Source organism: Capra hircus, chromosome 10 (assembly GCF_001704415.2).
Source record: "Capra hircus breed San Clemente chromosome 10, ASM170441v1, whole genome shotgun sequence".
In the NCBI taxonomy this organism is placed as follows: Eukaryota; Metazoa; Chordata; class Mammalia; order Artiodactyla; family Bovidae; genus Capra; species Capra hircus.
This window is the reverse complement of record NC_030817.1, coordinates 93,582,400-93,604,833: the sequence shown is the minus strand read 5'-3', so window position 1 is coordinate 93,604,833 and position 22,434 is coordinate 93,582,400. Positions and strand designations below refer to the sequence as shown.

Sequence of the window (22,434 nt, the reverse complement as noted above, 5' to 3'; positions counted from 1 at the left end):
CATTCCCCTGAATCCAACTGAGATGCCTCCTGCTTTTTTTCTACCATCACAGGGCAGCTTGTTAGAAATGCAGATTCATGAGCCCTGTTCCAGACCCAACTGAAGGAAGCTCTGAGGATGGGGCCCTGGAATCTGAGTTTCCACAAGTTGGAGAAGGACTATAGCTCCCGCGTGAATCGGGAACCAGCTGGCCACCCCGATCTTCGCAGACTTAAAAATGCTTAGCGTCACTATGCCACCTTTTCTCCAGCGAAATCATTTCTTATATCTCCCCCTGGGTTGTTTTATTTGACCAGTCATCTGGTCAACCCATACATTCCACGTTTGACAGCCACGTTAGGTCACCAGTTAGGAGTCCCACATGCCTCCAAATCTTAGCACTCCGAGACACGAAGAAAAGAAGCTCCAGGTGACTGCATTAAAACAACAACAACAACAATAAAACACCAAACTTTAAAAACTGCCACATACAGTTTAATTTCCTTAAAAGCTTGGCCGGAAAAGGTTTTTGTGGTGTCGACCCCAGCTGGGCTGGGCCGAAGTTCTGTACTTGGGGGAGGGGAGCGGGCAGAAGGAGAGCCCAGGCTGGTGTTTTGAGCGGTTGCTCGGGGAGTGTTTATCTTCTCCCTCCAGGAGACACACACTCTCAGTTTCTGGTCATGAAAGGGGAACCCTGCATTTTATAGAAAAGGAGTCACAGAAACAATGTTTGCAGCGAAAAAGAAAAAAAAAAAGGCGCAATCTCCCCAGAGGAAAAGGAACCACGCTGTTTGTCCCTCTGTAACTGAGCAACACCCCGACGGCTGGGGCTGGCTGTATCTTCTGCGGTTTTTCTTGCTCTTTTCCGCGGAGGTTCACTTCCACCCTCTTAACGCTCCACAAGTGAAAAAGCAGGCGGGGCGGCCGCGGGCCCCAGCTGCAGGGGATCCCGGCCCAGGAGCAGCGCAGCCCCCTCCTCCAAGCCTGGGGGCCGGACGGGGGCGGGTCCAGGCGCCCGGGCGCTGCGCCCGGCGGGCGGTAGAGGTCGCTGCGTGGCGGCGCGCGCTCCCAGCGCGGTGGATAACGGGGCCGGGCTGGAGGGAGAAAGGAAACCTGCCCGGGAGGCGGCGGCGGCGGCGGCCCAGAGCGAGCGAGGGAAGAGAGTTCACTTTTGCTCGGGTGTCAGCGCGCGGCGGCGGCTGCGGGCGCTGACGAGGGCGCACCGAGCAAGCCGGGCGCCTATCTCGGGCGGCCAGGCGGGCACAGCGAGAAGCCCGATACGAGAGCGCCGGCGGGGCGCGGAGCGGCGAGCCTGGCCAGCGAGGGGAGCCGCGGGGGGCGCGCCCAGGGCGGGCCCCCAGAGCCTCGCAGGATGCCCCACGAGGACCAGCCGTCCCTGCAGAGACCTCGCTATGGCTGTAAGTCCGCTGGGCGTGCGGGGATCCGCTGACTTTGGGGTGTTTCTCCCCCAAGGAAGGCTTGGAGAAGCCGGGGGAGCCGAGTGCGCGCCGCAGAGAAACAGGAGGGCAGCGGCTGGGTGGCTGGCAAAGTTGGGAGTTGGAGTTGCAAAGGCTAGTGAGCAGCGTCCTCCAGCTCTCCCCACAGGTCATAATACCCAGCTGGCACCCCAGTCCCTACCCCCTGCACACCCCACCGTGGCGCGAGGCAGAACGGGGTCTGCGCCCTGAAACACACCGAGTTGGGGGCTTAGGGGTATCAGGTGAGGACCCCGCGGAGCTCCCAGCCGTTGCTGGCTCGGGCCAGGGGGTGGCGTTAGGGACCCGATTCTTCCAACTTAGAAGGGGAGGAAAGTTTGCTTGTTGTGGCTACAGGTGGGCTCCCTAAACAGTGTGCCCGCGCATTCTGCTAGTGGCAGCGCTGGCGTTCCTGGAAGGGCTGGCATCTCCTTCTACGCCGCTCCCTAGAGCTTCACCTGGGCCGCCGGAGCTGGGAGTCCTTTCCTGCTGCAGCTGAAAGGGGCACCTCCGGTCCAGTTCCTCCCATTCCCCCCTTCCCGTCCCCCGCCTCCCCTGGGCCCTGCGGGGACTGTGCGGCGCGCGGGAGGATTGCAGCGGCGCTGGGCTCCCTGGGATCCGGTTGGAGCCGCGTGACTTGAATGAGACCCTGTCGGTTACCCCGCCAGGGGCTACCGTCAGAAGGACGTTGCTTTGGCCGATCGTTAAGTGGATAGAGCCAGATTAGATCCAACCACGTGGCTTCATGTGCAGAGTTCAGAGTCTTTACCAAACATGTGCCAGGAAGTATTTCCTTTAAAACAAACAGAAAGTTGGCGCGTTCCCTTTTTCTCAGCAAGGTTGATGAACCCATGGTCGCGGATCACAGGTTAATCTTTTGCCCGGGCTGGCCTTGGTGGCAAGGGTAGCGGGTTTGGGTTAAGGTGGTGATTCCTGTTGCAAGGTTACCTTTTGTGGTTCTAACTTGTTGTGAGGGCCACAGGCTTGCCTCATAAAAAGGGAGTAGTCAACCTGCTCACCCTGGCTTCTCTCCTCCAGGGCCTTGGAAGGGAACATCAGAGATGAGAAGTTTTCCCAGGTGACCTTTTCTGTGTCAGCCAGTGAGGAGTCAGCTGCGTCCTCTGTCCTCTGGGGAAATGCATTTAACACTTAACCCCAGGCCTGCCCTTTGTAGCCTGAGTTTGCACTTTGCTTAACCACTCAGAGGGCAGAGTTCCTTGAGCTGGGATGTGTTCATCCAGAGGGATGTCAGCCATCCTCAGATTGTTGAAAGTCCTGGATATGTCAAGCTCCCGGAGCGTCTGGCAGTTTCATTGTGTCAGATTATAAGATGGTCACAATGTGTGAAAACTAGGCGAGTGTGCATTGAAAAGGGGGTTTTGATGTCATATCTTAAACCATGATCTGTTCAGTATTGTGCCTCGCCAGTTGAGTGTGCTGGGCAAACGTACGAGAACGCAGTGCGTTAACGCTGCATTTCCACCCATTTCCGCGCATGAGCGTTTGTGATGGTGCTTGGTTTGAATTCGGTGCACCTGCGGCTTTAGAGTGCTCCTAGACACGGCTGTCAGGTAGGTTGAGATCCCGCAAGCGTGAAGAGCGTTCTGTGTAGCCACTTTGGAAATCCTCGTCTAACTTTACTTTTGAGCTTGATGTAATGAGTGGTGTACCATCTATTTGGAATCCTTCCCAGGAAGGCTTTCTTTGGTCACCTGACATAGTAAAAAATGGAAAGTATTTGCCAATTTCCAGACTTTATGACCACCCTGAACTCTTAGGGCTTTAACACAATAGCCTGTTATGTCCTTAAAATGAACACTTCTATGATTTTGATGCCAGATTCATAAATGGTGTATGTTCATGGATTCTTTTTATTGCATTAAATATCGTTATTTTGTTTGAAAGGTACAACATCAGCCATATGAAGCCCCAGATCAACAGCTACACTTAGAGATCTCCTGAACTAAACGGCACTGTTTGAGATGAGTGTCTTGTTAGAGGAGGTCGTTTGCTGTCACCATTTTCCTCCAAGTAGCTCCAGAGCTGAAGGTGGTATGTGTATAATGTGTCTGCCTGCTCAGTCATGTCCGACTCTTTGCGACCCCATGGGCTGTAACCTGCCAGGCGCCTCTGTCCGTGGGATTCTCCAGGCAAGACTGCTGGAGGGGGTTGCCATTTCCTCCTCCAGAGGATCTTCCTGACCCAGGGATCAAAGCCGAGTCTTTTGTGTCTCCTACACTAGCGGGCAGATTCTTTACCACGGTGCCACTGGGCAAGATTTGTATCACGCACATCATATATTTCAGATGTTCTCTTTCATGGAGAAGTCAGAAAAGCAAACAGGTTTTTCTATTCTGTGTGAGGACAAATACCACGTAGAGAACATAGCCTGAATGCTTTTGACATGCAAGGTGTAACTCACAGGGAGCTGACTGTGTTGCTGCGTCCCTTCATTCAGGATAGTCCAGGTACTTACTCCAACGATACGAGTGCTGGTCAAATAGTATTTGGAGCTGTACTTTGGGGTTTTCCCCTCATCTGATGCAGACTGAAGGAAGTAATTGTTCAAACTGGGGGATGGGTGATCACAAAGCAATGAGATAGTTTTCCTAGTGGACAAACAAATGGAAAAATGACTTCACAAATATATGTATGTATTTTTTTTATTCAATACAGTTGATTTATGTTAATTTCTGCTGTACAGCAAAGTGATTTAGTTATCTATATATATACATTCTTCTTTGTATTCCTTTTCATCATGACTTATCACAGGATATTGAATATAGTTCCCTGTGCTATACAGCCTTGTTGTTTATCCATATATATATAATAATTTGCATCTGCTAATCCTAAACTCTCACTCCCTCCCTCCCCCACCCTCCTCTCCCCTTGGCAACCACAAGTCTGTTCTGTCTGTCCTCACAAATATTTTTAGTCATAGCATCATTTATATAAAATGATGCAAGATCTAAATTCTTATATGTCTGAGGATGTTCATAGTTTATTTGAAAAAATAATGTCTAGTGGAATACACCTTAGTGTTAATAGATACTACCTAATGTCAACTCTCCACGCAAAAGGGGACAGCATAATGTTTTAGAATATACGGTTTCTGGCTTTCTGGGCCTTCTGTCAACACAGGACTGAAAATAGTGCTTTGGGCTTTTCACAGAAAGACCAGAGAAGAATACAGGATTGTATTTGCTGTGTTGTATTATAGGGCAGTGTTTTTTCTTGTTTGTGGGTTTGGTGAGTTATGGGTTCAACGAAACCTCGACCTATACCAAGCAGGGTTCATCCCCAACATTTAAGGATAAGCAGACTCCCTATTGGGATATACATATTCTCAATATATACTTCCTATATATATTGTAGTAATTTCAATTCCAGTGCGGCATATTCCTAGTAAAACATATTTGAGACTGGTCTTTAAAAACAGCTTTTTTGGTAGTTTGAATTAAGCTGTTACATTTGTTTTAGGTCTGGGCTGATGTTCTGCCATTTCTCTTCCCCTTGAATTGATATTTATTTCAGTAATTCTTGTACAAAGTAAATTAACTCAGTTCAGGGCTGTTACGGTGTCTCTCTTCTCTACCAGGCTGAGGGTCTGTGAAATACCACATCGTGTGTTGTTCTTGAGGGATTTCTCAATGAGTTCTTCTTCAAGGTTCCCTTCTCAGATTTCTGACATGAGAGATTGCTACAGTCTTCCTGATTTGCACATTGGTGCACTGAATTAAAACTAAATAGACTTCTATTTGATCCTTGTTTCTTCCACATTGGCCACTTCCTTTGGGAACCTGTGAAGTTATTTTTTGAGATATCGTTTAGCTGCTAAGTCATGCCCAGCTCTTTTGCAACCCCTTGGATGTAGCCCACCAGGCTCCTCTGTCCATGTCCCAGGCAGGAATACTGAAGCGGGCTGCCATTTCCTTCTCCAGGGAATCTTCTTGACTCAGGAATAGAAGCTGAGTCTCCTACATTGGCAGGAGGATTCTTTACCACTGAACTACCAGGGAAGCCCTTTAAGACATTACTACAGAACTAAACAGGAGTATTAGCTCCCTAATACAATTCTGTAGAGGTGATGCGGAAACGGGAAGGGCGAAGCCGCTATACTAATTCAAACGTGAGTAGAACATTACAACCAGAGAGTCTTTCTACAGTCGAAACTAAATTTAAGTGGAACTTATGCTTAGATAATGATTTGCAAATAACTTTCATGCTCTTGTAACAAACTATGATGTACTTGCTGGACATGCTGCCACCATGATCTGTCAAAAGTTTTCTTCCAGTTATTTGACAGTTTAAAAGACCAGCCATAGCAAAGAGGGGCCTTGTGACCAAGATGATTTTGCTCATCACTGATGATCCAGTCAAAGTTTAAGTGCCTCCTGTGGGTCAGTAATCAATGTATCTGTGCCAGGAACTGTGGTTTTCTACCCTCTGCAAAATCATGAGAAATGTTGTAAAAGATCAGTGTTTCACTCTTTGCTTCTCTTAAAGAAGTGTAACATAAGCCCAGCATGGGTGTGTTTGTGTGTGTGTTGCAGGGGAAGGTTCTGGCTGGTACTTTCAGTGTCTGATGCTCTTGTCTGCATGATGAGATTTCCAAATCACCTGGTGACTGGTGCGTTCTGGTGGTCAGCACTACTAAGCTTATTGCTTTCCCAGTACTAGAAAGTTAAGTTCTGAACTATTAATCCCAGATGTGTAAAACAGGATTGAATACACCTGTGTTTAAGGACTTAGCTGGTGGCTCAGATGGTAAAGTGTCTGTCTACAATGCGGGAGACCCGGGTTTGATCCCTGGGTCGGGAAGATCCCCTGGAGAAGGAAATGGCAACCCACTCCAGTGCTATTGCCTGGAAAATCCCATGGACAGAGGATCCTGGTAGGCTACAGTCCCTGGGGTCGCAAAGAGTTGGGCACGACTGAGCGACTTCACTTTCACTTTCACTTTCGGGCAGCTCTGTGTTTTTTGAAGAAGGAGGAGGGGTGTATGCAGTGTTGCCCTGAGATGCAGTCTGTAATAGACAAAAAATCAAGTTCCTCCTATATGCACTAATGTTGTGGTTAAGCTTTTCAAAAGGTGCTTTCAGGTCACCAGCTGAAGCGTTCTTTTAGTATGCTTTTAACTTTAATCGCATATGTCCTCAGCCCCAGTGACTTGTTTGGGAGCATTTAAGCTCATAATTCCCAGTTTGTTGGAGAACTTAGCGTTGTCTCAGGCATTAGTGAACTCCTTTTTTCTCGAGGGAGCCATTAGTTTGCTTTTGCCCCTCACCTTCCCACGATATAAGCTTCTCAACAGCTCATTTTCTTTACAAGGCTAGTGTACCAGCAGAGCTAGTGCCCCCCAAGTCTACACGGCAACCAAAGGAGAAACAAAGGCGATTCCGCTTCTGACCTGAGTCGGGTGAGCCCTGCAGGGTAGGCACGTCAGCACATGGTGTGGAGTTGAAGTTGGTGAGGTTACCGAGCGCTTGTGTGTTTCATGTGCCACTGTTACCATTTCCTTGTTATTACCTCTGAGAGGACCAGTGGTTTTCCCTAAGCTGAAGCCCATGACACTGTCTCAAAACCACGCAGCTACCCGGTGACAGGGCGTGGGGGTGGGGGGTTGGAGGCTGATGCTGCCAGACCGTCAGTCTTTCTCACCAGCTCTTGCCAGTTGGCCTTCTCTGGCTCATCCAAGGAGGTGTCCTTCCTTCCTTCTGTCTGTTTCAGGTGTTTGTCCTGACTTTATCAAACTGCAGAAACCTGTGGCCATTTGGATAGCGTGCTCTTTTAAAAGTAGGTGGGCAGGATTCTCTCAAGTTTATTTTACGCTTTTACCAGCCTCCCCCCACCCCCTGCCCCAAGGACAAGCATCAAAGAATACATGGGCTTTTTCTAGAGTGTATCCTGGCTTCCAACCATTTTATGTATATGTAGAGACATTCCATCTCATCGTGAGGCACGGAAAAGAAAGAAAGGCTTTTCTATAATATAATGGTATGCTCCAATGATTCCAAATAGGATAATTTGTAAAACACACTTTATTACATGTTCTGTGTTAGCCGCTCAGTCATGTCCGATTCTTTGCAACCCCGTGGACTGTAGCCTGCCAGGCTACTGGCAATGCATTAAAGTCTAGGGTTGATGAGAAATCAGACAGAAGTTTGTAGTGGGCTGACTGACTGGTGAACTAGTGCCTTTTCACTTTACCATTCCATTCTGCTTTTCTCCCTTAAAAGGCGGAACAATGTCACTGAAGTAGCACAAGGTTTGGTATTGAGTAGATGTGAGTTTAAATCCTGACTTGGCCCTTAACTGCCTGAATAGCCTTGGGGTTTTCTCCTATGCCTTGAAGGATGATGTTTTGTATTCCTGTGACCGTGGCCAATGTTCCTGGCAGTACAGTGCAGTTCAGTCGCTCAATCGTGTCCGACTCTTTGCACCCTCATGGACTGCAGCATGTCAGGCTTCCCTGTCCATCACCAACTCCCAAAGCTTGCTCAAACTCATGTCCTTTGTGTCGGTGATACCATCCAACCATCTCATCCCCTGTCATCCCCTTCTCCTCCCGCCTTCAATCTTTCCCAGCATCAAGGTCTTTTGCAGTGAGTCAGTTCTTCACATCAGGTGACCAAAGTACTGGAGTTTCAGCTTCAGCATCAGTCCTTCCGATGAATATTCAGAACTGATATCCTTTAGGATGGACTGGTTGGATCTCCTTGCAGCCCAAGGGACTCTCAAGAGTGTGCAGTCCTGGCACATAGTGCTAAACACATAGTGGTGATTTCAATAATTGAGTGCCTGACACGTACAACACATTGGGGATGAAGGAAAATGGGTACAGCTTTACACTTCATAAGAGAGTCTGGAAGTTGAAGGGTAAATGCCTATACTTTTATTGGTGTATTTCCAAATTCTGTGGACATGAAGACGCAAGTGACGGATTTGGATGGGGAAATGGGATGCCTCGTGAAGGGTGTGACCACAGCCTTGAGGGAGGTCAGGAGGAAAATGGAAAGGTATTCCAGTGGGTCTGTTGTATGGCTGTTTGGTGGGGTTGATGTTTAGGTGGTGTGGATAGGTCCTGTGGAGGGAGGGGTAGCCAGAGGGGAATTTGGAAGCCTTTGTTTACCATGTTGCAACAGAAGACAGTGCTGTCTTGAGGAGAGCAGCTTAATCTAGTCTCTCCCTGAAGAATCTTTTTGTTCTTTGAGAGTTTCCATTAGATTGTATGGCCAGGTGACCTGGTGAAGTGGGGGATGGTGTGAAGGTGGGTGTGGTTGGAACGCACAGGGCCTGGAGCAGCAAGAGGGTGGGCGAAGTTTGGGGACGTGTGTGTGTTTGCGTGTGTGTTGGGGGGTGCCCCCTCTCTCGTTGCTCAGAGGCCCCTTCATTGCGCTTCTGTTTTTACTGGTCAGGTTTGTCATGTAGTTTCACTTTGGATGGACGTAAATCCTGATGATGGCTCTGGAACTGGTGGCGTCCAATGAACCCAACGAGAGGTAGCTCTGGAGCCTCGCTGGTGCCCGAGAGATTCCAGCCAGGTAGATAGCTAACGCTAAACCATTTCAGAAGGCAGATTCTCTGAATTCTCTGAAAACAGGTTTTTGTTTTTGTTTTTTTTTTAAAGAGAATGTAGCTATAGCCAGGCAAGGACCTTGGCAACCAGATTATCTAGGGGCTAGGGCTTCTTCCACCTCTCCCCAATTCATACAACTCATCCTCCCATGACTTAATGATAATTTTTCTTAGCAAATTTCTCTAGAGATTTAGGGCATCCACAAGAAGAACATCTCAATTTGAAAGTGGCAGATACCGTGTCTCCAGTTCATCAGTAGGCCCTCCCATTTGACACCGCTCTCCCTGGACTCTCGCTTCATTTTGCAGTAGTGGGTTGTGCATGGCCCTGCTCCCCAGGGTGCCCAAAGGCACTGAGAGCGATTTCTACGGTCAGCGCAGTGGTTTTCCTGGCATGGCCACAGAGCATCCCCTGAGAACCTGTGGGAAAGGTGAAGTCCCTTCCCCACCCAGACCTTCTAAGTTGTTTTCCACAAGCCCTCCAGGCACTTCTGATGTAACTTCGGATGCACTGGTGCTCCAGTGCAAGGGTGGAAAAGCATTCCTAATACACAGATTACCCTTTCTACAGGGCTGGCAGGTTTTGTCAAGTCAGTAAAAACACCTGAGCACGTTACTGAACACTTTATTTACAGTATTGCTTGTGTGTTTGATTCTGAGCGCACACAAGCACCAGCATTGATATCTGTCCAGGCTTGTGTTTACTGTATAGGCTCTGTTTCAGTATGGCTTTAAGGTTGCTTTTCTCCCTTCTGGGAAACAAATGTGATTTAGATGATAAAGTCCCAAATCTCCACTGACTAGGAGATTAAGTGACGTCAACTCCCCAGAGATTCCTAGGGGTAGGTGGTGCTCTCTGGAGCCATGGGGAAGGCTGAGTGAGCTGGATAACCTGGTCGTGTAATAAGGAAGGTCTCAGCCCTGGCCATTCTGGACTGCAGTCCTTGTAGGGGTGGGTGGGGCTGGACAGTAAGGGTTGGAAGATGTCTTCTTCTTCTGTTTTTTTTCTCTCCTCCGGGACCCCTGGTGGCTCAGAGGTTAAAGCATCTGCCTGCAATGTGGGAGACCTGGGTTCGATCCCTGGGTCGGGAAGATCCCCTGGAGAAGGAAATGGCAACCCACTCCAGTACTCTTGCCTGGAGAATCCCACGGGCGGAGGAGCCGGGTGGGCTACAGAGCGACTTCACTTTCACTTTCTTTCCAGGACAACTTAAAAGTGTTTTTCATTCATTCCCAACTTTGAGATCAGTTGCGTATGTTAGCAGAGATACTGTTTGATAGGAATTAGTGCATTCAGACAGTGCCCCCATTACAGGAAACTATTGGTCTGGTTTTTTTTTTTTTTTTTTTTTTTTTTGCTCTTGATTAAAGATAGGACAGTCTTCTGATTTTTTGCTTAGGATCTCCAAAGAAGATGACTTTTAATTGTTCGCCTTTTCCTGTTCCTCCTGAATCTCTAAAGAAAGACGTTTTTATGTCTTTTTTTTTTTTTTTTTTGCAAATTGAGGTATATTTGTTGTTGCTCAGTCACTAAGTCGTGTCTGACTCTGACCTCATGGACTGCAGCACGTCAGGCTCCCCTGCCCTCTGCTATCTCCCGAAGTTTGCTCAATTTCATGCCCATTGAGTCGGTGGTGCTGTCCCACCATCTCATCCTCTGCTGCCCCCTGCTCCTTTTGCCTTCAACCTTTTTAAGGTAGAATAGTTCCTAATAATTTTGCTTCACTTCTCTTATGTTATTGCCTGATTGTGAGCTCAATCTTACATAATATTAAGGCAATTCCTTAGTCCTCTTCTTATAAATGGACTTGATTTGCAGCAGATCTTTGAAATACTTCAGTAATGCTTAGGTTTAGTACCTAACCGGTAACCTGGAATCCTGGTACCTAGGAAGACACTCAGACTATATTTGCTGTTATTACAGGTTTTGCTTAAAGTTTCAGCATTGCATTGCTGGTCTGAATGAGTAACTTGTTTCTATTATCTTTAGTTAAATTAAAGGTAATCTCAAGAATTTGACTGCCAGGCAAGTATTTAACGTTGAGTTTAGACTTGCCTTCACCCTCTGTGGAACCTAGGCAAGTTACTTTAATTTCTCTGCGCCTCCGTCTCTTCTCCTGTAAAGTGCCGATGGGAAAGTGTGTGCTCAGAGGGTTAAATGATGTAATGCTCTTTCAGAATGTATCCATGGCATCAGCACTTGAATGTCAGGGGAGGGGTATCGCCCTCATCTCTGCTGCCTCTTGCCTGTCTTCCCACCTCATTGCCCTCATTTCAAGTTAACAGAAAATGGATTTAAAATCTTGGCTTCGTGCACATTTTAAAAAATTTGCATATAATTAATCCAAACATCCTCTGCTTTCTTGAATGTATAAACTCATGGGAAATAGTTATCTCTGTGGAGGTGGAGTTGGTCTGTCAATTTGGAGACCAGATTCTTCTTCGTGTATACTAAAAACCAGCAAAAGCAAACCTAACATGCTCTATTGTTGAATGTTAACAGATAAAGTTGGATGATGGGTTGGATTTTTGCACTGCATTTTTTTGCCATCTGAAAAGTGGTTGTAGAATTGTCACTAGCATACCCGAGTGAGGGATTGTCGCTCTGCAGTTACTCGGCATCCTGTTATCCCCTTTAGGGTTAAGCTGATCATTGCTGCGGGTTGGAGAGCCCAAGCATTCATGACAGTGTTGAGATGGGAAGGAACTGCTTGAGATAAGTGTTAATCTGTATGCCTAGTTCACATTGTGGAATCTGACTTCAGTGAGAGGGTCCTCCAACCTTCCAGTCAACCTAGTGCTGTGGGGATTTAGAAGAGGGGTTGAGGAAGGGGAAGAGGAAGTAGGCTGCTTCATTAGACATCCCTTACTGCCTCTAGAAGGATAATGAAGCTTTAGATTCATGGGCCTAAAGCTGAAGTGAAGCTCAACCTATGGGCATAACTGGAGTATTGGAGGCCTTGGATGTAGAAAATCTTGGCTGCTTCTTGTGTGTCCCCAGATTACTCATTCATTCTGCCCTCCCTGCTTTCTTCTACCAGTTTTTTTTCCCCCATACCAATGTTTCCTGTTGACCCTTCTGTATTAGAATTAGCCAGACTTGACTGCTTCCTCCCTGGGTCCTTGGGTATGTCCATCACTTCCACATTCTTTGCCTCGGCCCAGGGCTGGCCAGGCAGGCTTCACAAGGTTGGGGTAAGAAGTAAGTCACATCGTCAGCTTCACGGAATATGAGTTCTGCTTGCACCCACTCCCTAAACTCTGCTCCCCTCCCCCTATCAAATCCAAAGCCTTGCTCATTCTGAACTCTTAGAAAGGTTTTCCGAGAAATGATCATTACACAGCCGATACCAGTAGGCTCTTAGTTTTTGTTCTGTATCTACTAATGAGTTTTATTTTCCAAAGGAAAAAATATTCATTTAAAGAGAATGTATAAAGAGACAGTCACCTGTCCACAAGAACCAGGGACACAGAACCCTTTCCTTGCTTTGGCATTGCTTCTGGGGACAGTTTCAGAGTTCCCCTCCTCCGTTCTGCCGTAGAATACACGCTGTTGTCAGTCTGAATCAGCCTACAGTTTGGAGGATTGTGCTTACGTGTTCTCCTTCAGAGTAGGCTCCGATTGTAACTCTTCACATTTGACTAGTGAACTCGGAGGAAGAAACGGGGCTTATAGTATGCTTCCATGTAGTAGTTTTGAAATCTCTGCAAATGTGTACCTTTGATCTGTTGAGCAGGACAAACAGATCCAGCAACCAAACAGGAAGACAGACTTAACCTGTGTACTCGTGAATACCTCGGGAAGGTTATGCAGACATTTTTTTAGAGGTTGCCTTTGGGGAGAGAAACTGAGGGCAAGGGTGAGAATGACAACGGCGACCCACTCCAGCATTCTTGCCTGGAGAATTCCATACGGACCAAGGAGCCTGGTGGGCTCCAGTCCACGGGGTCGCAAAGAGTCGGACACAACCGAGCAACTCACACTACGCAATGAAGGAAGAGCGGAAGGCAGGGCCGCTGGGATCATTTGGGACGGAAGAAATCCCCCAGGGCCACTCAGTGTCAGCCGTGGGGCGCCCTCTTAGGTTAATTGCACGTCTTTGGATTGTTATACATGATGTCTCACGTCTCAGTTTAGAGCTTGTCTAATTCCTAGTTGTCAACCTCAGTGCCCATTATAATCTCCAGGGGAGCGTCACAAAGAAAACACTCTTTCTCTGAATCCTGTGCCCTAGATATTCTGTTTGTTTTGGGGTAGAGCAGTGGCATAGATATTTTTATTTTTTATTTAAAGAATCTTTGAACCCTCAAAACCACAAAGAACAATGTTTTGAAAGTCCATCTCTTTCCCGTGCTATCCACATCTTGCCGCACTATTGCATCTGAAATCTGACAGCTTAGCCCTAAATACCTCACCCCATCACAGGCCAACAACCAGAATATTCTCTTCCACAGCCCCCTCCTCAGTACCGCCAGTACCATGCCTTCAAGTCCACCATCCACTTTTAAATTCTACATGAAGACTCTTCAGCTGAACTTAATGGCCTTTTGGGGGGGAGTTGGGAGGGATCCAGGGTCTGGTCACGCTTCTCACGTTTGTTTCCTCTGGTGGTGATCCCCGCAGCCCTTCTGTCCCCACCAGCCTTGCCCATGCTGGCACTGTGCTTCTGCTCCCTATCAGTTCAGTGACGTTGAACCCCCTAAGAAGCACAGGCACATTTCCTGGCATGAATGCCTCCTGAGTATCAGTGTTGCCCGCCAGTGCATCAGAGGCCCACTGTGCCCACCCTCTTACTCCTGGTGATGAACAGATATGGTAAAACATCTCCACAGGAGGTTTCAGGGTACAACCAAGATTTGAAATTCATTTAATTAATTAATACCGCTTTCTGTGTCTGTGTATTTGCCGTAAAATACACTAGTTAAAATTTACTGTTTTTAAGTGTAAGGTCAGTGGTATTAAGTGTATTCACATTTTTGAGTAACCATCACCAGAACTTTTTCATCTTCTCAAGCTGACACTCTGTCCCCATGAGACAGTAACTCCCTCATCCCGCCGCCTCCTGCTGCCTGGAGCTCACCTCTCTCTCTCTCTTTCTCTGGTTTTGGAATCATACAGTCTATTTCCTTTTGCAGCTGGCTTGTTTCACTTCACTCAGGGTCCTCAAGATTCATCCAAGTTGTACCATGGATTAGAATTTCCTTCCTTTTTAAGGCTGAACAATATTCCATTGTACATATATACTATATTTTATCTGTTCATCTGTTGATGGGCAACTGAGTGGTTTCCACCTTTTGGCTGTTGTGAATGACGCTGTCATGAACACAGGTGTACAAGTATCTGTTTGAGTCCTGGCTTTCATGTCTTTTATGTGTGTACCCAGAAATGGGATTGCTGGAACATGTGGTACTTCTATGTTTAAATTTTAGGGGAACTGCCCCACATCTCTCACTTTTCAGTTAAGTGAATTGAGGAAGCCTCAGCAGGGTCACATATCTTCGAGTTCAAGGGAGAGCTCAGTGAGAATGCAGGCCTCTAGGCTCCTGTTCAGATCACCACCACAAGGGCACGATTGGGTCCTTGTCTTCTGCACAGGAGATAAACACCAGTGTCTGGCTGGGGCAAGATTTATTTCTTTGCAACCTCAAGTGGAATACAGGACAAGGGTTCGCATGTAGTGTTTTATTTACTTTATGTCTAACTTTTAAGAGAGTGTAGTTTTTGATTGATAATTTAAATAGTATTAGTCCATAGACAAGAGGCTGTCTTTGAGCTCTGTAAGTAGTGGATAACTGGTTGCCTCCCTGGGATGTGTAGGATTTTTAAAATAGAATATTGTTTTATTTTGTTAACCTGGCTCCTCCAAATACCATTAACCCTTTAACAACACAGGTTGAACTCTCTGGCCCACTTGTACCTGGATGTTTTCAAATAGGAAATATTGCAGCAGTACACTGTCCTTGGTTAGTTGAATCCATGGATGCAGAAGGGCCGACTGTGAGTTACATGTGATTTTTCAGGTGCAGAGGGTTGATGCCCTGATACCCATGTTGTTCAAGGATCAACTATATTAGCTGTGTGACCTGGGGCAAAGTCATAACTTCCCTGATTCATGCTGTTCAACTGTAAAATGGGGATGATAATAATAGTCAGACTTGAATGAATTAATCTACATAAAAATTCTGTGTCTGGTACCGAGAAGGGGCTCATTCAGTGCAAGCAATTAATGTAACATTTCTTATCAATTGCAATGATGCTATTTAGATAATTGCAATCATCCTTGCAAGTATTATCTGGAATGCTGACATTTTTTAAATGAGTTATGACTATTGTGCTAGACTTGGCGTCTCCATTTGGCTGTCTTGTGGCTAGCAGACAGCAGCTTCTAACTTGGTGATTTTTACCCAGAGTGGGAGGCAGCAGGAACCTGGGAGTATGAGGGCTCTAGAACAAGTATGGGCTGAAAGTAAGGGGAAGTGAAGTCGCTCAGTCATGTCCAACTCTTTGCGACCCCGTGGACTGTAGTCTACCAGGCTCCTCTGTCCATGGGATTCTCCAGGCAAGCATACTGGAGCGGGTTGCCATTTCCTTCTCCAGGGGATCTTCCGGATCCAGGGATCAAACACGGGTCTCCTGCATTGCAGGCAGATGCTGTAACCTCTGAGCCCCCAGGGAAGCGCGAAAGTAAGGGGAAGCCATTCCCTAAGGCTGGTGTCAGTCATTTTTATACACTGCTAGGGCCATGGAATCCAGAGAAGGATCTGGGTTAGGTGGAGCCAGGACTAGACAACTTGCTGTTTTGGGAGACTGGTCCTCTCTGCTCTCTGGTTGGAGATGAGCTGAGCATCACAAGTAGTCTACCTCTGTGTAACCAGGTTGCTGCTGTGTTTCAGTGATTAGTTTGGAATGTGTGCTAAGTATTGTTTATGGAGTTCCTAGGATTATTTAACAAGAGAAAATGCTGGCTTTGCAGATTAGCGTGGAAAGATCGAAACTTGGACAGTCTTATTTCAGTGGAAGACCCTGATTTTAACCCTGGTCTCTGGTTGCCATGCACAGTCCTGAGAGAGAGATCTCCCGTGGTTTCTTGTGCCTGCGATAAGGAGACAGGACCACAAGAGGTGGGTGTTGTGTACAGTTCTAAGTGACCAATTTCTACCTCTTTTGGTCAGTTTAACCTCTAATGATGCTGAGAATAACAAATACATGGGGTGCTTGTAGGTGTCAGGCACACCTCTTGAGCACTTTCTGTGAATCACTCAATTTAATCCTCGTGACACCTCTCTGAAGTTGCTAATATTATCCCCATATTACAGGTGGGAAAACTGAGGTTCAAAGAGGTTAAGTAACTTGCCCAATCGCCCACAGATAGTAAGTGGCAGAGTCAGGGTTTGAACCTAGGCGGTGTGCCTCCTGTACCTGTGGGTACAAGTTAAAAGGTCAGTCTTGCACACTTGGGTAAAGCATTGTCTTCTGGGTAAAGCATTTTCACCATTCTACTAGTTTCCTTTTGTGACGAATTAACACAAACTGTGCGGCATCGTACAACAGACATTTATTGTCATAATTCTCTAGGCTAGAAGTCTAAAATCAGGGTGGTGGCTGGGCTACACTCTCTCGGAAAGCTCTGCTGGAGGGTTCTTCCTTGCCTCTTCCTAGCTACTGCTTGCTGCCAACAGTCCGTAGAGTTCCCTGGCTTTTGGGTGTATCAGTCCAGTCTCTGCTTCCATTGTCCTATGGTGTTATCCCAGGGTGTCTTTTCTTTTCAGTCATTGGATTAGGAGCCACACTAATCTATTGTGACCTCATTTGAATTTATTGCATCTGCAAAGATCCCACTTCCAAAGAAGTTCACATTGTGAGATTCTGGGCAGAAATGAATTTTGGGGGGATATTGTTCAACTGCTCAACCCGATATAGCCATTACATTTGGACAAAGGAAGAATTTCACACAGATGAATTTTTTAGCACAGCTACTTAGGCTAGTTGTGAACAGTGATGGGTAGGAAATTCCCTGGGGTTCAAGTGGTTAGGATTTGGAGCTTTCGCTGCTGTGGTCCTGAATTCAATCCCTGGTCAGAGAACTAAGATTCCATAAGCCATAAGTCATGGCCCCCCAAAAACAAACAAAAAACAGTGACATGTACAGCCAAGAGAGGCACTGGGTTAGTGGGGCTGGCTGGTGCCTCTTATTAAGGCCATGCTTGGTCATCACCAAAACTGAGATGTCATCACGAAAACAGATGAAAGAAGGAAAAGTGCAGAAGCAGCAGAGATCCAGGAAAGGATTTGAAGCCTCAGAAGGCAGTGGTGCTGGGATGGGCCCTCCCTAGTGAGAGACAGACAGCAGTTTATCACCACATGGTTTAGGAACAAGCACCTCATAATGACAATTTAAACCCTCTCTCAGTGACTTAAAATCTATTCAGTGCATTCTGAATAAGAGAACTGGGAAGCATGTGGCTCTTCTTAGAGATGTTTCTGTTGCGTTTACTTTGCCATGCCTGCAGGTTTAGCAAACAGGTAAGCAGAAAATAGGCTCATTCAGAAATCCTTTGATCAGGCTGGATGGCTGAAACATACATCACTTCCAACATAATTTCTGTGGCAATGAGACTTTCTGACATAAATCCATGATAAGTTTACGGATATCCACTTCCTTTCTGCTTTGACCGATAAAAGGTCAGAAGTACAGCTTTGGAGCTAATCTGTAGACTTTGTGAAGGGCGTGTACATTGCTTTTGGTATATGTATACCCCTCTGCCTTCATCATTCTTGTCTGCTTTTATTTTTCCCTTACCTGACTTCATTTCTTGGTATTTATACATTCCCCACCCCCACTCCAACATAACTTTTTGTTAACCAGCTCAAATCCTTTTAGGAAGAAAGCAAGATGCAAGTGAAGTGTTCATTTGATAAGTGAGCCCCTTGGGCCGGGGTCTGCCCTCAGAGAGGTGACTTTCTGATGGGGGACATGGCTCAGTGTCTCAGAGCCCTGGCGCTATCGCTCACCACCAGCTAGCTCTCTGCAGAACGGAGTAGTGAAGCAGTGGTACCCGTTTGATGGCGTCATGAGAACAGAATGGGACGGCAAGTGTGAAGCACTCGGCATAGAAGCTGGTGTGTAGAGAGAGCTCAGTGGGTGGGAAAAGGAGCGTTCCAGAAGAGGGGGGTAATGTGAGCTGAGCCTCCCGCACCCCCCGGAGTAATATGTCTCATCGCATGCGTGCGGGACTGATTAGAGGGAGGAGAGCAGAGTGACGGAGTGTCCCGACAGCGAGGAAGTCAAGGATTCTTAAATGCTGAAGAGGTACCAACAGTTGGACCATTTCTGCTGCCTCCTCCTCAGGATTCCTTCTCACCTCTGGTAACTCCAAGCCCGTGCCTGCCTTGCTGTTTCATCCCCTGTATTTGATCCATCTGAAGTTTATCCTGATTCGGAGCGAGCTTGTTGACTGATTCCAGCAGAATTCCAGGAGAGGCTTGAAACTCATAACCCTGGTGACCGAGACAATTTCGAGAGATGGATTCTTCGTTAGAGTTTTACCGCTTCAGTTTCCTTTTTCTTCCCCATCCCCTCTATTTGCTACCTTCTGTTACACATAAACTTTGGTAGTCTGAATAGCAGACAGCTGTTAATGGTGTCATTGGAGAACCACAGACAACCTAAAATAAACCGATTTTGAGTGATGTGGAGGAACGCTTATAAAATAAAGTGAGTAGGCAGGATACACGATAGGGAAGTTAGAACTTAATGCCTATGGGGGATAACATGGGAAGGAAGCACATCACGTTTTAACAGTTGTTTTAGCTGGCACTGTTTCCCACTCTGTGGTCTTCATTTTTTCCTAGAGAGACGCTGTAATCATTAAAAATAGGGGGGAGCCCCACTATGTTAGTTTTCATATGACCCCTCTTGACTGCAAAATAAGTTCTTCGCCGTCTGGACTTCACCGACTTGGGGTGATACCCTCTGGGGTAGGAGCTGTTGGTGTCAGAGAATGAACTGCCAGTGAAGCACCTTGCTGGCCTGGGTTTTCTGCTCCTTTCCCCCGATCCTGTGGGGCTCCAGCCAAGCATTTAGGATTCGTGGGGTCGGTGCCCGTGTCCCACATGGAAGTAGGGCATCTTCGCGTGTCCTGGTGTCAGGAGCTGGGGGGTGGACTGAGTCTGAATTGGAAATTGTCTGTAACTCCCTGCGCAGGTCAGATTGGGAGCAGGTTCTCCCACGGTCTGTGCCAATAACCTTGCCCTTAAGACCCTTGAGTCACAAGATGAGAGCGTGGATGCCCAGTTCTGGGTTTCCCTTCATCGGCGTCCAGTCGTGTCCAGTGGGCAGAATTTTGGTCAGCTGGCGCGTCACCAGCGAGGGCCAAATTAGACATAATTGCGCCTGAGCTTCACTTTCAGGTCTGTGGCTTACTGTGCTCTGCAGAAGCATGCCAGGCCTGGAGCTTTGTTCTCCCTGGGAATAGCACGCCCCAGAAGAAAGGTTACAGTGTAATTCATCACCCAAACCTAGACACCTTTATTGGGGGTGGGGTGGGGGGAGGGAGGGTTCCAGTCATTATGTCAAAGCCTCCCATGTCAGCTGGGCCATTTCTGGGCAAACCAGGATGAATGGTCCCCTGGCCAGTAGGACGGTTCTTGATCTGTTCTGTGAAATGAACTTCTTTTTCCTAGACAGAGTCTTCGCAGCAACCCTTGGAGGAGACGGGAAGCCAAAACTGTTGGAGAGGATGCCGGGGCATTCAAGAAAAGGGGAAGCAGGGAGCCTTTTCAGGAAAGTTGAGCTAAAAATAGAGCACTGCCATTCAGCAGTGGCTGGGGCACTTCAAACGCTGGGGTCTCTGCCATTGTTTCTTTTCTTTGCATTCCTTGTGAGTCCTGGCTCCTTTTTCCTCTGTGTTATAAAGGAATCAGTCTGTGTGCCGACTTGTCTGGGGCGCAGCCCCTTTAATGCACGGAGGAGCTGGACCAGAGGCTCACGGAGCCCCAGCTCGCTCTCACAGCCTGCGATTTTATAATAGATGGTCTCAGGCTGGGGCTGCATGGCTAATGAGCAGGGGACAAGCAGGGCCCTTCCTGCTGAAAGCCTGGGGCCCAGCTTCCCATCCCCGGCTGTCACACACTCAATGGCTGGCTCCTCTGAGAGCCCAGGGTGGAAAACCTCTGAGCGAGGGGAGTGCAGGCCTTTGACTGGAGAGTGGGTTTCTTGATGAGGCGAGGAGTAAATGATGGGGTAGCGAGAGGGGAGAGGAAGCAACCCTCCAGATCAGCATCCCCAACCTTTTTGTCACCTTTTTGTTTCCTGGAAGACAGCTTTTCCATGGATGGCAGTGGGGGTGGGCACAGGGTGGGAGGGGAGGGTTTCGGGACGATTCAAGTGCTTTACCTTTCCTGTGCGCTTTATTTTTAGTATTATGACATCACCTCCACCTCAGGTCAGCAGGCATTAGATCCCAGAGGTGGGGGACCCCTGCTGTAGACAATCCCATAGGTCAGCGTTTCTCACCTCAGTACATCTGGCCTGGACCATTCTTGGATGAGGAGGCTGTTTCTGTGCCTTGTAGGATGTTCGGTGGCATCTCTGACCCACCAGCTGCCAGGATTGTCCCCCGTCCCTGGTGACAACCCATGGATCTCCAGGCATTGCCAGGTGTCCCCTGTTGAGAATCATTGCCATAGGTAAAACAGCAGGACTGTTTTCTAGATGTTTCTTTTTTGCATTGCTGTGTTTTGATCTGGCTGAAATCCCACCTTAGGCTCTTATAATACCATTTACTGGCCCAATTAGCATTTGTGGCAGTGGGTGGTGATTTAAAATGAAATAGCCTCACTTTCATGCTCTGGGATTTGGCTCTGAAATAAAGTGAGCTGAGCTCTCTTACCTCCCCTTTCAAGAGTCTGTGAATAATGAGGTCTTTTTGCTGGAAATGAGATTATGCTTTTTTCCCCCCACCATTTAAAACAATCCCCCCCTCCCCAAATTTCTACCATCTAGTGTAATAGGTTTTCACTAGTTTTCTGGTGTAACGTAACTGACCATTATGTTTTTCACGAGGGCTCTCTGCCTCAGCCCTTCTCTCACTTTCTAGTGCACCTTCGTCGTCTGAGGATGGAGTAAGGCTGGGATTCAGGCGGGCTGGGCGGGACCTGAGATTCCGGATGTCTGACAAGCTCCCAGGAGACACCTGAGTGACTGGTCTATAGCCCACACATGGAGTAGTGAGGCTCTAATGAGCACCGGCTCTTGACACTTAAAGCAAAACTGGCAGATAGATCCAGGAGGATGCCAGAACACTCTGAGCGGGGGCAGCCTAAGATTTTGGCAATCTGCTGCCCACAGACCTTTCTGTTGAGGGATGGGATTGGCGGAGCCAGTCTGCAGCTTTGCAGGCTGTCAGGCAGCAGGAGGCCCCGTGCTCCCAGCCTCTTACCTGATGCTGTGAGAAGCGATTTAACAGGACAGCCCAGGACAGATGGCTGCACCCCCTGAATCGGCACTGGAGGGGCAAGCCAGCTCCAGAAAGGCAGCAGGTGGGACCGGGGTAGACTCCACGCTGTTGGCTGGCTCCCTGGGTGGGTCTGGACTGAGCAGAGAGAGTCGCACAGGAGAGTAGCCCCTCAGAAGGGCTTGGGCACCACTTCCCAGGTGCCCAGCTCTGCAGGAGGATGGGCAGCCAGGCACACGCTCTCCTGGCGTGGGAGGCTCTCCCAGGGTAGGGGGTGATGTGACTAGCAGTTGGTGCTGCTCTGGTTATCTTGAAACCATTGTTTCTGCAGGTCTGGGAGTGGGAGGTGGTATTGAGTTCTGTAGGAAGTGAGTAAAGCATTTCAAAGTGGTGATGGATGCAAAGGACTGTTTGTACCCACTGTTCTGTGTCAGGAGTGGAATTTCGCTATCAGTCAGCAGGTATACAGCATTGTCTTTACATTGCTTGTTAAACCAACTTATTCAGAGAATTATAGAAGTAATTATCCTAGCAAAAACACCTGAAACAAAAAGGCAAAACAACCTTTACTCTCATTGCCCAAATATAACCATTGTGAGAGCATTTAGGCATTTGTGTTTCTAGTTTTTATTCCCTTCTGTATCTGTTTTTATTTTTTAAATAAAAAATATGTAATTTGATGTGATGTTAAAACCGGTTAGTATTTCTGATGAAGGATGTTAAAGTAAATTTGTGCTATTCATAAGTTTTCAAAACTAGAATGACAGTCTGTGAAAGTCTTTGTGGGAGAACTGAAATCAGTTCTTTTGCTCCCTGAAAGTCCAGAGATCCTGAGTAAATCTTAAACCCCAAGTTTATTGGGGATTTGCATCTGAATATCTTTGCTCCAGCTGAATGAATGCTCTCTCTCTGTGTCTCTCTCGCACACATACACAGGCTATTTTGA

At 47.5% G+C, this 22,434-nt stretch overlaps 1 protein-coding gene across 1 annotated transcript in view; it reads left to right on the top strand.

The window, feature by feature from the left end:
• The window catches only part of IQGAP2 (IQ motif containing GTPase activating protein 2), a 309,091-nt gene continuing 287,738 nt past the window's right edge, over positions 1,082-22,434 (top strand). Inside the window, exon 1 of the mRNA XM_005685061.3 lies at positions 1,082-1,397. Within this exon, the coding sequence (XP_005685118.3) occupies positions 1,352-1,397 (46 nt within the window). The 5' untranslated portion in view covers positions 1,082-1,351. The remainder of the gene's footprint in view (positions 1,398-22,434) is intronic.